At 35.7% G+C, this 13900-nt stretch overlaps 1 protein-coding gene and 1 pseudogene across 1 annotated transcript in view; one reads left to right on the top strand and one right to left on the bottom strand.

Annotated features, from left to right (window-relative positions):
- EIF2B3 (eukaryotic translation initiation factor 2B subunit gamma) overlaps positions 1-13900 on the bottom strand; it is a 117711-nt gene that overhangs the window by 60557 nt on the left and 43254 nt on the right. The window contains exon 4 of the mRNA XM_061413125.1: positions 11362-11521. Within this exon, the coding sequence (XP_061269109.1) occupies positions 11362-11521 (160 nt within the window). The remainder of the gene's footprint in view (positions 1-11361; positions 11522-13900) is intronic.
- LOC133245155 (glycine cleavage system H protein, mitochondrial-like) lies at positions 10421-11028 on the top strand (annotated as a pseudogene).

The following is a 13900-nucleotide window of genomic DNA, read 5'->3' as shown; positions in this document are numbered from 1 at the left end:
AACCTATAAATGTGAAATTATATATAAAAAATGAAAAGTTAATGAGATGATGGATATTTTAATTAGTTTGTGGTAATCATTTTATAATGTTTACATATATCAAAACATTATGCTGTTTATCTTAAATATATAATTTTTATTTGTTAAAAATAATAAGTAAATATAAAATATGAAAAGTTAAAGAAAAAGAGGGGCAATCAAGATACTGCTTAGCCAAATTAAGTGGATGAATCTCAAGTTCACTGCATGGAACAGAAGGAAAGTACAACTGCTTCTCTGCAAATAATAACCTAGGTCTGCTCACTGTGTAAATAAATGGGAATAGTGTTTAAGGACATCCACATTTAGCCAACAGTAACTATATGTGTATTATGTACTAGATTCTATGCTGTGGATGGGAGCAATGAAAGAAAATAAGGCACATATTTACTAGATGAGGAGAGTTCTCTGGCAGACAGTGATCTTATAGGCTGCCATATTATTGCTGTCTTCTGTGTCTTATTTCTTTCCCCCAACAAGATTACAAATTCTAAAAAGGCAGATTTATGATTCCTTTAGATCTTCCACAACATCTAGTACAATGTTGAACACTTAATAAAATCTGCCAGTAACATCCGTACAGTATCTGTTTATAGCTTACAAAAGCATTTTCACATAAAGACAGCATAGTGTAATGATTAAGAAGAGAGCTTCTGAAGTTAGACTACTTGGGTATGAATTCCACATACTAGCTGTACATCTTTGAGCAAAATACTAAACTTCTATTCCTCAATTTCATCTGTAAGAAGGAAATATTAGTGCTGACACCTACCTCACAGGATTGTTAGGAGAACTAAATGAATTAATAGTTATCTGTAAAACTGTATTTAGTGCTTTTAACCAGAACATCAAATAAAATGTTTAAGTTTAAAAAATTAAACAAAAAACACACTCTCATTTGATCTTTACAACAATCAAAGCAATGATTTAATACCTCTTTGAAAGAGAAAAACTAAAAGTTGAGTTCTAGGAAAAATGGCCATCTCTAAAGATGAACTTGTCTACCTCCTATTGACAGACAATGGCCACTATATAACCTAATATGCTTCCCTGTTGGCTGCAGCTGCCTATACCTAAAACCAAATGTTTCACTCAAGTGTACAATGTGTTTAGTTCAGGTTCTTGAAAGCATTCATTCTTTCAAATGTTTTTGGTTAGCTCACATGCAGTGTTTTAATCTGAATAGGGAGAAACTGTCATAAAAAATTACACTTTTCTTTTTGTTACCAAGATAAGTGAACTCCAAAGAAGGAAGGATAAATAATGCCAATATGCTGCTATCAAAAGTCTACAAGCAGTAAATGCTAGAAAGGGTGTGGAGAAAAGGGAACCCTCTTACACTGTTGGTGGGAATGCAAATCTAGTAGAGCCACTGTGGAGAACAGCGTGGAGGTTCCTTAAAAAACTGGAAATAGAACTGCCACCCAGCAATTCCACTCCTGGAAATACACACCGACAAAACCAGAACTGAAAGAGACATGTGTACCCCAACATTCATCACAGCACTGTTTATGATAGCTAGGACATCCTAGATGCAACCTAGATGTCCACTGGCAGATGAATGGATAAGAAAGCTGTGGTACCTATACACAATGGAGTATTACTCAGCTATTAAAAAGAATACATTTGAGTCAGTTCTAATGAGGTAGATGAAACTGGAGCCTATTACACAGAGTGAAGTAAGTCAGAAAGAAAAATACCAATACAGTATATTAACACATATATATGGAATTTAGAAAGATGGTAATGATGACCCTATATGCAAGACAACAAAAGAGACACAAATATAAAGAACAGACTTTTGGACTCTGTGGGAGAAGGCAAGGTTGGGATGATTTTAGAGAATAGCACTGAAACATGTACATTATCATATCTGAAATAGATGACCAGTCCAAGTACAATGCATGAAACAGGGTACTCAAAGCCGGTATACTGGGACAACCCAGAGAGATGGGATGGGGAGGAAGGTGGGGGGTGGGGTTTGGGATACGTGGACACGTACACCTGTGGCTGATTCATGTCAATGTATGGCAAAAACCACCACAATATGGTAAAGTAATTAGCCTCCAATTAAAATAAATAAATTAATTTTAAAAATTAAAAAAAAAAAGAATGCCAATATGAAATTTACAGAGAATTTCAACTGAAGCTATATTTTACAGAGAATTTCAAATGCCTCAAAGCAACTGTGACATATATCAATTCATCCATTACATGGAAACTTGAGAATATAACAAAGTCTGCAAAGGTCTGATTACAAGCCAACATTTTAAAAAGAAATAACACAGAGATGTTATTTTTGGATATATTTGGAGTGCTTACCCTATCCAACTCCTCTGGCCCACAGAAACCTTGAATTACTCAATGTCCTGGGAGCAATAATTTCCAACAAATCAATTTTTCAGCTATGTTGCACTTCAGTCACATTTCCCTCACTCTCAGGCCCCCCTCCTTCTATTGGCTTCTTTGTAGCTACCATAGTAACTAGGACCTCAGAATATGATACAAATTATAGAAACCTGGACAGGTTTCTTTCTGTTCTGCATTAACAAAGTGAATTCCACCTAGGAAGCAGAGCAAGAACATCCTAAGATTGTCCATCCTAAGAGAAAGTTTACACAAATAAGGTTAAGAAGGCAGGTAAAACTATGAACTCCCATCTTAAAAAATTGTCATAACCATATCCATATATTTTTCCAGTTGTTTTTTCCTTCTGTTTCCTCTTTAGTCATTTACTTATCCATTCATTCATTCAACTAAGAAATATATTTGTGCACCACCCTGTGACAGGTCATATGTTTGGGGTGGGGAATTTCATCTCATTTTATGAGGCCAGTATGATTCTGATGCTAAAACCAGACAAAGATATGAGAAAGGAAGATTACAGGCAAATTCACTCATTATATAAATATATGAATCCTGAATAAAATATTAGCAAATAAAAAGTAACAGTGTATATTGTAGATTTAAAAGGGTTACAGATTTGTTGTAGCTCTTCCCATCAAGAAATAGAGCCTAGAATGTAAAATGGTAGCCACTGTGGAAAACAGCATGGTGGTTCCTTAAAAAATTAAAAATAGAATTACAATATGATCTAGCAATTCCACTTCTGGGTATATACCCGAAGGAATGAAAGTAAGGTCTTAAAGAGATATTTGTATACCCATGTTCATAGCAGCATTACTCAAAATAGTTAAAATGTAGAAGCAACCCAAATGTCCATCTGTGAACTAAGCAGATAAGCAAAATGCGGTATATACACATAAGAGAATATTATTCAGCTTAAAAAGGAAGGAAATCCTAAAATATGTTACCACATAGATATACTTTGAGGACACTGTACTAAGTCAAAAAAAGACAGTGACAAAAAGACAAATACTATATAAGTCTATTTATATATGGTACTTAAATTAAGGTAGCCAAAATCATACAGACAGAAAGCAGATGGCATTTGCCATGGGCTAGGAGGAGGGAGAAAATGGGGATTTATATTTAACGGCTATGAAGTTTCAGTTTTATAAGATGAGAAGAATTATGGAGAAGGGTAGAGGCGATGCTACTCCACATTATAAATGTATTTAATGCCACTAAACTACATTTTATGTTACATGTTTTTTACCAAAGCAAAAAAGTGTGAGGAAAAAAGAGTGCTGACCAGAAGGGAAAAAAAAATTAATAAGGTTAGCTCCCCATCCTTTATATCTAGGTTGGTCTAGTGACTAACTTTGACTAACAAGAGTTTGGAGAAAGTAACACAATGTAAGTTCTGATTTTTGGCCTCAAGAGATTGTGTAGCTTCTGTTATTTTCTTAGAACCTGCTGCTGCTGCCATGTGAGCAAGCCTGGGCTAGCCTCCTGTGTAAGAGACTAAATGAAAAAAGAAAGGGACTTCCCTGGTGGTCCAGTGGCTAAGACTTCACACTTCCAATGCAGGGGGGCCTGGGTTCAATCCTGGTCAGAAAATTAAATCCCATATGCTGCAACTATGAGTTCACATGCCACAACTAAGACTTGACACAACTAGATAAATAAATAATTTTTTTTTTTTTTTAAACAAAGAAACGTGGCTGTCCCAGCTAAAGCCCTAGACATATTAGTGGGTTCAGCTTTGGTAGGCAGGCTCAAAGAATTATAACAGCTTCCTAGCATTCATACCCTTCTGTATCCTCTCCCATTGAATATGGGCTGGCCTAGCTACTTGCTTCTATCCAGCAAGGGGAAAAAGTAATGAGATATTATATTTGTGATTAGGTTACATAAATTCATAACTTATGCTTTGCTAGAAGATTCTCACCTTGGAGAAAAGGTCCATTTAACAAATGGAGCAAGGAAGAAGGGACATCTACATGGGGAAAAAAAAAAGCCAACCTCATACCATATACAAAAGACAAATCTGTTTGGATCAAGGAATTATGTGTCAAGCATAAAACTTAAAAATTCTTAATAGAAAATCTAAGTTAACACTGTTCAGAACTTGCAGTACGGAGTTCTTCAGCAAGACATAAAAAAGAATGAAAATTTGCCATTTGTAACAACATGTAGGGACCTGGAGGGTATTATGCTTACTTAATGAAATAAGTCAGATGAGAAAGACACACACAGTATGTTATCACTTATATGTGAAATTTTAAAAATAAAGAGAAACAGACTCACAGATATAGACAACACTAGTGGTTACCAGTGGGGAGAATGAAGATGGAGGCATAAGAGAGGTAGGGTATTAACAGGTACAAACAACCATGTATAACATAAATAAGCTAAAAAAAATAGATTGTACAGCACAGGGAATGTAGTCAGTATTTTATAATAACTATAAATGGAATATAATCTTTAGAAACTGAATCACTATGATGTACACCTGAAACTTAGATAATATACTTTAATAAAAAAATAAAAACAGGCAAACAAAACAGAGAATTGGAGTTTAAGAGGACATTAAACATGTATGAATAAAAGTTCACTTAATTTTTTTTAAAAAAAGGAGATTAATTTGAGAAAAAAATGTCAGAACTGAGGACTTGAATTTTCAGACTGAAAAAGCCCAAGAGATCATCCAACACAAGAGATGTCATTCAACGCAAGAGATGACGATTAAACACTAAGGCATATCAATGTGAAATTTTAGAAGTTTGGAAATAATAAGACTCTATAAGTTTCTAGAAAGGGAAAAAAAAGTTTCATACAAAGACTCAAGAATCACTATGCCATTGGACTTCACAGAAAAGCTAGAATATAGTGAAATAATACCTTCAAAATTTTGAGGGGTCAGGATTTCCATGAGAATTTTATATCCAGCCAAAATATCCAATAAGTATTAGAGCAGAATAAAGATGTACAAAAGCTCACAAAATTTATTTTTCACAAACCCCATCTTAGGAGGCTACCAGAGGATATATTTTTATACACACACACACAAAGGTACATTAGCTAAGAAAGAGGAAAATATGAGGCTCAAGATATGAGAATGAAGGGTGAACCTAAAAAGACAGTTCTATAGCAGAGCAACTAATCCAGAATCTAGGAGAGAGATCTTCAAGAATTTGAAATTCTGGGAATACTTAGACTGTTGGAAAGTAATTAGAGGAGGAAATTCACACAACTGGGATTAAGGCTGAATTGGTAATAAATACATAGAAAATTAGGCAAATGAAAAAAACAGGACAAATTATAGGAAAATAAAGAGAAAAATAACAACATACTACAAGGTTCTGCTGTGAATATCATTTGTAAGTTCATAGTAATGTAAACATATATTCAGTTAATCAACACTACAATATAAGCCACTATATTAGGAAGCTGAGGAGACTGGAAATTTGCACGCCTTGTGTGTAGGGGGAGAGGGTGTGGTAAAACAGAACTAAATCTTTAAGTTTCACAGTAGAAAGTAAGTAGATAATTCCTAAAACTAAAAACATCAAGACACAGCAAACAAAAGCATGTCATTTGAGATGTGGGATTAAATGTGAAAAAAAATTGGCTAAAAATGTTAAGTGGCTGCCTCCCAGTATGGTGAGGATAAACAGGATGGGGGTTGCTACTTATTATAATATACCATGAATAATTACAGTACTTTTAAAATTATGGGCATATAAAACACTGATAAAAAATTAAAATTAAATTAAAAAAAAAAGAGAGAAATGAACTAGAAAGTCCAGGCTGTGGAGTTAGAAGCCATGAGTTCAAATTCTGATTCTATCACTTAGCACTGATGTGACTTTTGAACAACTATCCACAAAGTGTTATTAGGCCATAGATGGATTATACAAGTTGGGAAAGTAACACAACTACCTAGCCCCATTAATTTTATCTTGTGAACAAATCTTGATTATTTATGTTTCTCATATAGGGCTTAGTATAGATTTCATATATAATATGTCCTAAATTCAATGACTACATCAACATTTAATGTATTTGTTAGTCAGGGATCTGATTTCATACCAGCTACCCCTTCTGTACCTAAGTAAATCACTCGCCTCCTCCTTTTCAAATATTATGCCTTGAAACACATTTCCCTGTAACTGAAACATTAAATTGCCCCCTGTATTTTGTACATGTTCCTGCTATTGTACCTGTCACACCATGACATACAATTTCTACTATATTTGAACTTATTTCTCTACACTGATTCCTTAATCACAAGAATTTCAGTTTTGAGTATACAGGGGTTTCAATCACTTCTGTTGGACATGATTAGGGGGAAAAAAGGGTTGGGGCAGAAAGAATGAGATTGAGAAGAGAAAAAAAGATAAATCAGATGCCTAAACAGGAGTAGAAGTTTGCTTGTTGAAGTAGAGCTTTGAGAGAAATAAAGGAAGCTGAAGCAAAAGAAATACAGACTCAGAACTGCCTGCCAACATGTGTTAATATAGAGGGAGCTAAGCTGACTGAGAGGTGACAACCAAGTGACAGCTTTCATTTGTGAGATTCTGAAGCACCCTGATATATATTGATCTTGTTTGGACCCAGGTAAAGAACCTGCCTGCCAATGCAGGAGACATAAAAGACAAGGGTTCAATCCCTGGGTCAGAAAGATCCCCTGGAGAAAGGCATGGCAACCCATTCCAGTATTCTTGCCTGGAAAATCCCTTGGACAGAGGATCCTGGCAGGCTACAGTCCATGGGGTTGCAAACATCTGAATACGACTGAAATGACTTAACACAGTCTGGACCAAAGCTATCCATTATTCTGAGAACTAGGAAAGAGTTTGAGAAATACTACAGTGAACTGGGTAAGTTAAATAACAGTTTCCTACAACATTTTCCATTTCAAACATTCCAAGAGACACAGGAACTGTAGAGATAATAGTCAATAATTTGTATCATAAAACCATAATTTTAATAGCATTAAACAGTTGAACAGAGGAATGCCCAGGAAAAAAAGCCTCTTAGTAAACATGTTATCCGTGATGAAGCAAAATAAATACAATATGTTTTCACTGAAATTGAGAGAGAAGGAAACCTTGAATTTTCTAAGCAAGGATGGTGAATGGAAATCTTTATACAACTGGTTGGTTGAATTCATATTGTGAAACCCGGATACAGATGACCAACTATGCTGTTTCAAGAAGTAGATTGCCTGATTTATAGACATCTCATTTAATTCTCACACAAAAATCCTCAAAGGATTCAGTCTCACTTTATAGATAATGAAAATGAAGTTCAGGTTAGTTAGATAATTTGTCCAAGACTGCACAGTTTTTGAGCACTGAAGCCCACTCAGTCTGAATTCCAGAACCTGTGCATTTAACAACCATACTACAGCAGCAGCTGTTTAATTTAAAAATCTTGGAAACATTTCTAAACACAAATTAATAGGCAATGGGAATTCCCTGGTGATCAAGTATTTAGGACTCTACGCTTCTTCTGCAGGGGCTTAGGTTCGATCCCTGGTCAGGGAACTACGATTAAATTAAAAAAAAAAAAAAAGGCAATGTAGTGTCAGTATATTGTATATTGCTGAAACTCAGACTCTTATAATACGCATTCATGAACCCAACTACAGCTTAGACTCAAATTTTTAGGACTTAAACATCTAGGGCTTGAATATACTTCCTCTTACCTTGAGGGCAATAGAGATATCTTTATAGGCAGGCCCCTCAACCATTCAGTAGTATCTACTGACTGGTCACCATGGGCCATAACTCAGCCAGATGTGGGGATAAACCAAACAAAACAGACATGACTCCTATTCTCATGGAGCTTATAGTTCAATAGAGGAGAGAGTAAGTACAAGAGTAGGGCTGCCATATGTAGGCAAATAGTTGAATTAGAGGGTCAAGGAAGGCCTCTCTTAGCAGATAACTTGAAGTTAAGTTGGATTTAGAGTGCATGTGTTTCAGGTAAGGGGAGAGTATTTCTGGCAGAGAACATCACATGTAAAGGCTTGCAGTATGAATAATAAGCTCCAAAAATCCAAACATAAATTAATTTGATCCTGCCCTCCTCAGTATCTTTAGTTCCTAAAAATCTGAGAAGGAAGTGGCAACAGGAAGAAAGATGGCTCCTGAAACATCTAGCCATTAGCCATTCTCCCATAAGCCAGTAAGAACACTGTTTGGGAAACTTGGATCTAACGGATCCAGACTATTAAACAATATCTGAGAAAGAGAGGACCACTGGCTGTTCTGGCACATAAGAGCAGTCAAGAGGCAGACCAAACATACAATCTGAGAAATTTATGATTCTTAAAAAAAAATGCTTATCATTGAAATGCATAGCATTCCATGGTAAGAATTTAAAACTTAGTCCTCAAATACAACAAAATATAGATACTGAGGAATTCAAAATTTCATGTAAAGAATGAAAAAATCTAAAATACAAATCTGATTATGACATTCTCTTATTTAAAATTCCTCAAGTACATCCCTACTGTTTCAGGGATAAAGTTCAAACTCATTAGTCTAATCCCTGTATTCTCTCCAGTACCATTTCCAGCTTCCCTGCCCTCCGTACTCAGAATCTAACCATATAGCAAGTTACCAGTGAACATCATACTTTTTCAAAAACAGAAGAGCCACCTTAAAGAAAACTTCCAATAACCATGTTGTTACGATTTAAGCATCAATTTTTAAATGGACAAATAGTTAATTTAAAATAAAATTATGAAAAGCTACTCATCTATAATGATAATTAAGACATAAAAGCTAATATATAATGTACAAAAAAGTTATAATACCAAGAAGAGTAACTATAGTAAGGTATTTGATTTTTTTACATTGTTATAAGCAGATTTTTTTAGATTGTTATAATAAGATTTAAAAAAAAGAAAACAATAATATTTGTAAAATATACATATGTTGATAAAGTCTGACAATACACTTGCTTCTATCTAGTAGGTAGAAAAGGATGAATACAAGGAATTGTAAGCAAACCAGAGCTCACAAAAGTAGAAATTACGTCAAGAACCAAAGGACTGATCCACGTGGGAAGTATACATAATAACAAGGTACAAAGAGGATTCAACAATTAATCTGTATCAGTGATTGCTTTAATACAAAAAGTACCTAGAAAGAAGTTTCAATGCTATAGTTCAAAATAATAAATTAACCAAATGTTCTGAAAAAGAGAGCTAAAAGTATAAACTACATTACTAAAATCCTATGAATGAACATTCTAGGTGGCTCTATTAATAATAATCAGATACTAATAAACCATACATAGCTTCTAATAATTGTAACAGACCATGTCAATATGTAATTACAGGACAATGGGTTATATAATGCTGGCTAAGAAAAATCTAAAGGACACATCATTCCAGTGGGAAAAAGCATATTATAGGAAAAACTAAAACCTATATTAAAAAGTATGATCTCACAAAGTGTTTTGGTCATAAGTTCAGTTATTAAAAGTAGCCCAGTCATAATATGAATGACTCAGCTGAAATACTCTGGGAAAAGCAGTCATGAACTATGCCTTAACTAAAAATCAACAATAAACCAAAAGCCCAAATTCTATAACCCTGGCTGGAGTAGAGTATTATTCCTTTTCTTTTGGATCTGGTAAGATTACTATAACTCTCTGAAAATTAAAAAAATAACCCACTACTGGAATCCGGGGAAATATCAAGATATTTTGTCATCCCAAGACAAAACATGGTTAATGACTGTTTTGTTTACTGGCTATTTAGGGTTCATGGTGGCTCAGCTGGTAAAGAATCCATCTGCAATGTGAGAGATGGTTCAATTCCTGGGTTGAAAGAACCCTTTGAGAAGGGAAAGGCTACCCACTCCAGTATTCTGGCCTGGAGAATTCCATGAACTGTATAGTCCATGGGGCTGCAAAGAGTCAGACACGACTGAGCAACTTTCAGGGTCACTGGAGTATTCAAAAGAATCAACCATTCTAGAGGTGCCGCGCGGAGACCCTCTGTACCTGTGCGAACATGGCGCTGTGCGCGGTGCGGAGGTTGCTGGCCGCAGTCGGCAGCCTGCGCGCCATCTCGGCACCCAGCGGGCCCTGCTCGCCCGCGGCCCTGGGGACTGCGGGCAGGTGCCGTCCGGGCGCTGCGCACCGGCCCTGCTCTGCTGTCGGTACGGAAATTCACAGAAAAACACGAATGGATAACAACAGAAAATGGTGTTGGAACAGTGGGAATCAGCAATTTTGCACAGGAAGCTTTGGGAGATGTTTACTGTAGTCTGCCTGAAGTTGGAACACAGTTGAACAAACAAGAGGAGTTTGGTGCTTTGGAAAGTGTGAAAGCTGCTAGTGAACTCTAGTCACCTCTATCAGGAGAAGTAACTGAAATTAATAAAGCTCTAGCAGAAAATCCAGGACTTGTCAACAAGTCTTATTATGAAGATGGTTGGCTGATCAAGATGACATTCAGTAACCCTTCAGAACTAGATGAACTAATGAGTGAAGAAGCATATGAGAAATACATAAAATCTATTGAGGAGTGAAAATGGAACCCCTAAATAAACTACTTTGAAACAACTTAAAAAAAAAGAATCAACCATTCTAAATGTGCAATAGTAATCTTAATTGCTTAAAGATATCTAACTTGTCATCGGATTTTAATTATTTTTTAAAAAGTGATTTTAAATTAATTTTTTTATTTCTTAGGTATATGCATTCAGTTACACAATGCAAACAGTTTTGAGTGCTCCTCTCTGTAGACAAAAGCCTCTTGGATAATACATAATCCATAGCTATAAGCTTCTTTAAATCAGGGACTGTGTCTTATTTGACTTTATGTCATCCACCCCTAGCACAGTGCCTGCAGCACAGTCAGTTTTCAATAAATATTTCTTTTTAAGTGAAAGCATGTATGATAATTATAAGAAGTTGACAAAGAAATCAATCAAATTCCACCCTCCTTACCTGCTTTTTTTTTCCCCTTTTGACCTGGAACTGGTTCTAAGCTTTCTTGACCTTTTCTCATTAACATGGCAAGCGATGCATCATGAGCTCTGAATAGGTCCACAACCTCATGTAAGGCAACATCTGTTATCAGATCACAGCTCAGGACCAGTACATCTGTCTGTCAAAGGAGAAGAGGAAAAGTCAGTATCACAAGGGACAAAGGATCACACAAAATCATCACAGGATAAACTCACAATGTCTCAGAAGCACACACAAACTGGACACTTGTCCTCAAACCTTTTTCACAGTGGTGGAGTAGGTAAAATAAATAGGTTGTTCTAGCTGAACTGTGTTGGGGGAGGGTCTGGAAATCCCACCTCCCCTTTGTGTGTGCCTTACTGCTGCTGTCCCTGAGGCACCTCTGGAATCCTGGGCTCTAAGGAAGAGAGTATGAAAACCATCACGCTGTCTATTTCTGTGTATGGAGTTAATGATCTTAAAATTTTTATGTCTCTTTACAGTTTAAAAGGTGCTTTCACACAGTCTGATGATCCAATAAGATTGTGAAATACTTTATTTTAAAGCAGTCACTTTGCTATAATACTAGGAAATAAATAACAGGATGAATATATTATAATGTGCCCCTCTTTGGGAAAACAGTCAAGCTAATAAACCATTATACTACAACTTTAGGTATGTATAAAAGCATCCATTTAATCCTCATAACAATACAAATTCTGCTATTTTAAAAAGTCTGAAAAACACTGGACTACATTATTTAGGTTAAAGAACAAAGTGAATATCTAGAGAAATTTTTGTAAGTGGCTCCAACTTTTCTAAAATTTTAATTTAAAATCAAGATTCTTGCTTTGGGGGAAAATAGACAATTTCAACTTACATTCTAGGAAAAAGAATCGCACTTGCTCAGAAAGTGAGACTCAACCATCAGAATGCCTTATCTTACTGCCTGTAATTTCTTATTCCAAATATAGAATCTGTACTAGGACCATCATTTCTTTTTCTACATAAAATTCATTATTTATAACCTAAACAATTCCTTTTGAAGGCTTCAGGTTTAAGAAGTTCAAATTTGGATTTTTTTTTTTTTTTCCTACTCTTCTACTTATTAAGGCTCTCCTAGTTCTTTCTGGATCTTAACTGAGCTTAAAAAAAAAAAAAAAGTTCCTATAAACATCTTCTTTTTAGGAAAAAAAATTCCTAAGCCTGCAACTCACCATCCAGGAACCGTCAAACATTAACAAATCAGCCCACATACATGCAAGCTAAGGAAGAAATGGCCTGCAGAATCCCACTTCTTGTTAACAGTACTTAGAAAGGCAGGAAGCATGGGCCATTACTAAAGACATGTCACTAGAGCCGCAGAGAAGTTACCCCATTTCATTACAATGAAAATGACAGTTTGTTGAAGAAAAAAAATCCTTTCTATTTTCCTAAGTTTCTCTAATAAGATGACTGGTTTCTGCAAGCTGACTGTTCCACAATAAATTATTAACTGTACTCCAAAGTGAAGAAAACGACCCCAATGCAGATGCTTCTCAAGTGGTGACAATGCTGTCTTAGAAAATAAATGCTGTTATCATTCAATATCTGCAGAAAATAAATCTGTCAGCATAACGAATGCCAAACAAGTCCTGCATAATTGTGAACAGTCTGCAGCCTCATTTTTCTGCTTTTAGATGACTTTTTGCTAAGCTGAATGCGAAATCCCCAAGGAGCACAAGAAACAGAGCCCTCCTCCTAGTGTCTGGTTGCCATCTGTTCTCAGTGTGAAATGAAAGGATTCAGTCTGAAAGGGCAGAACCTGGGATACAGATGGAGGTGCTATTCTGTCAGGCCCTCTTCCTGCCTGTTCCCAAAGAATGCACCACTCTCACTGAGACCAAACACATTCCTGTTCTCTTTGCAACTGCATTTCCAGAGGAAAAGTCTTTGCTGACTGATCAATGTACTTTGTTTCCAAGGCTAGAAATCCTGGAAGAAGAAACTAAAGTCTAAAAGGAAAATGAAATCATCCTTATATCTTTTTAATACTGTTTATTTTTGTTTAATAAAAGTTATAATTGTAAGAAAATAAATGACTATTGTTTTAATTTTTATTCTAAAAATGTAAAGGCCATTCTAGAAATGCAAATGTTCTTCTACTAACTGGAACCCACAGAGAGAAAGTGGAAAAACTCTTAAAAGAGCCAGAAGTATTTCTGATCACGTGTGACCACAAACCATGAATAAACATAGACTGTTTGGACTGTGAAGCAACTGTATATCTGAAATGCAATTAACTTGAAAGTTCCTGGGAGACATCAACCCTCAGTTGCCTTGTGTTCTTTTCTAACATCAGAGTATGCATCATCTGTAGAGACCAACTGGCATCTCCACAGACCTCCCTATTCACTATCCTAACAGTCCTCAGTAAGCTTTACCGAAGCCTGCTCCTGTAACGGAACAAGGGCAACGTCAAGGGTGAAAAGCACAGTTCTTAAAGGACAGTAAATGCGTGCATTTTTGACCAAGTGGAAACATACAAGGTCTTCAAGGG

The sequence above is a fragment of the Bos javanicus genome, chromosome 3 (assembly GCF_032452875.1).
Source record: "Bos javanicus breed banteng chromosome 3, ARS-OSU_banteng_1.0, whole genome shotgun sequence".
Classification (NCBI taxonomy): domain Eukaryota; kingdom Metazoa; phylum Chordata; class Mammalia; order Artiodactyla; family Bovidae; genus Bos; species Bos javanicus.
This window is presented reverse-complemented; position numbering and strand designations above follow the sequence as displayed.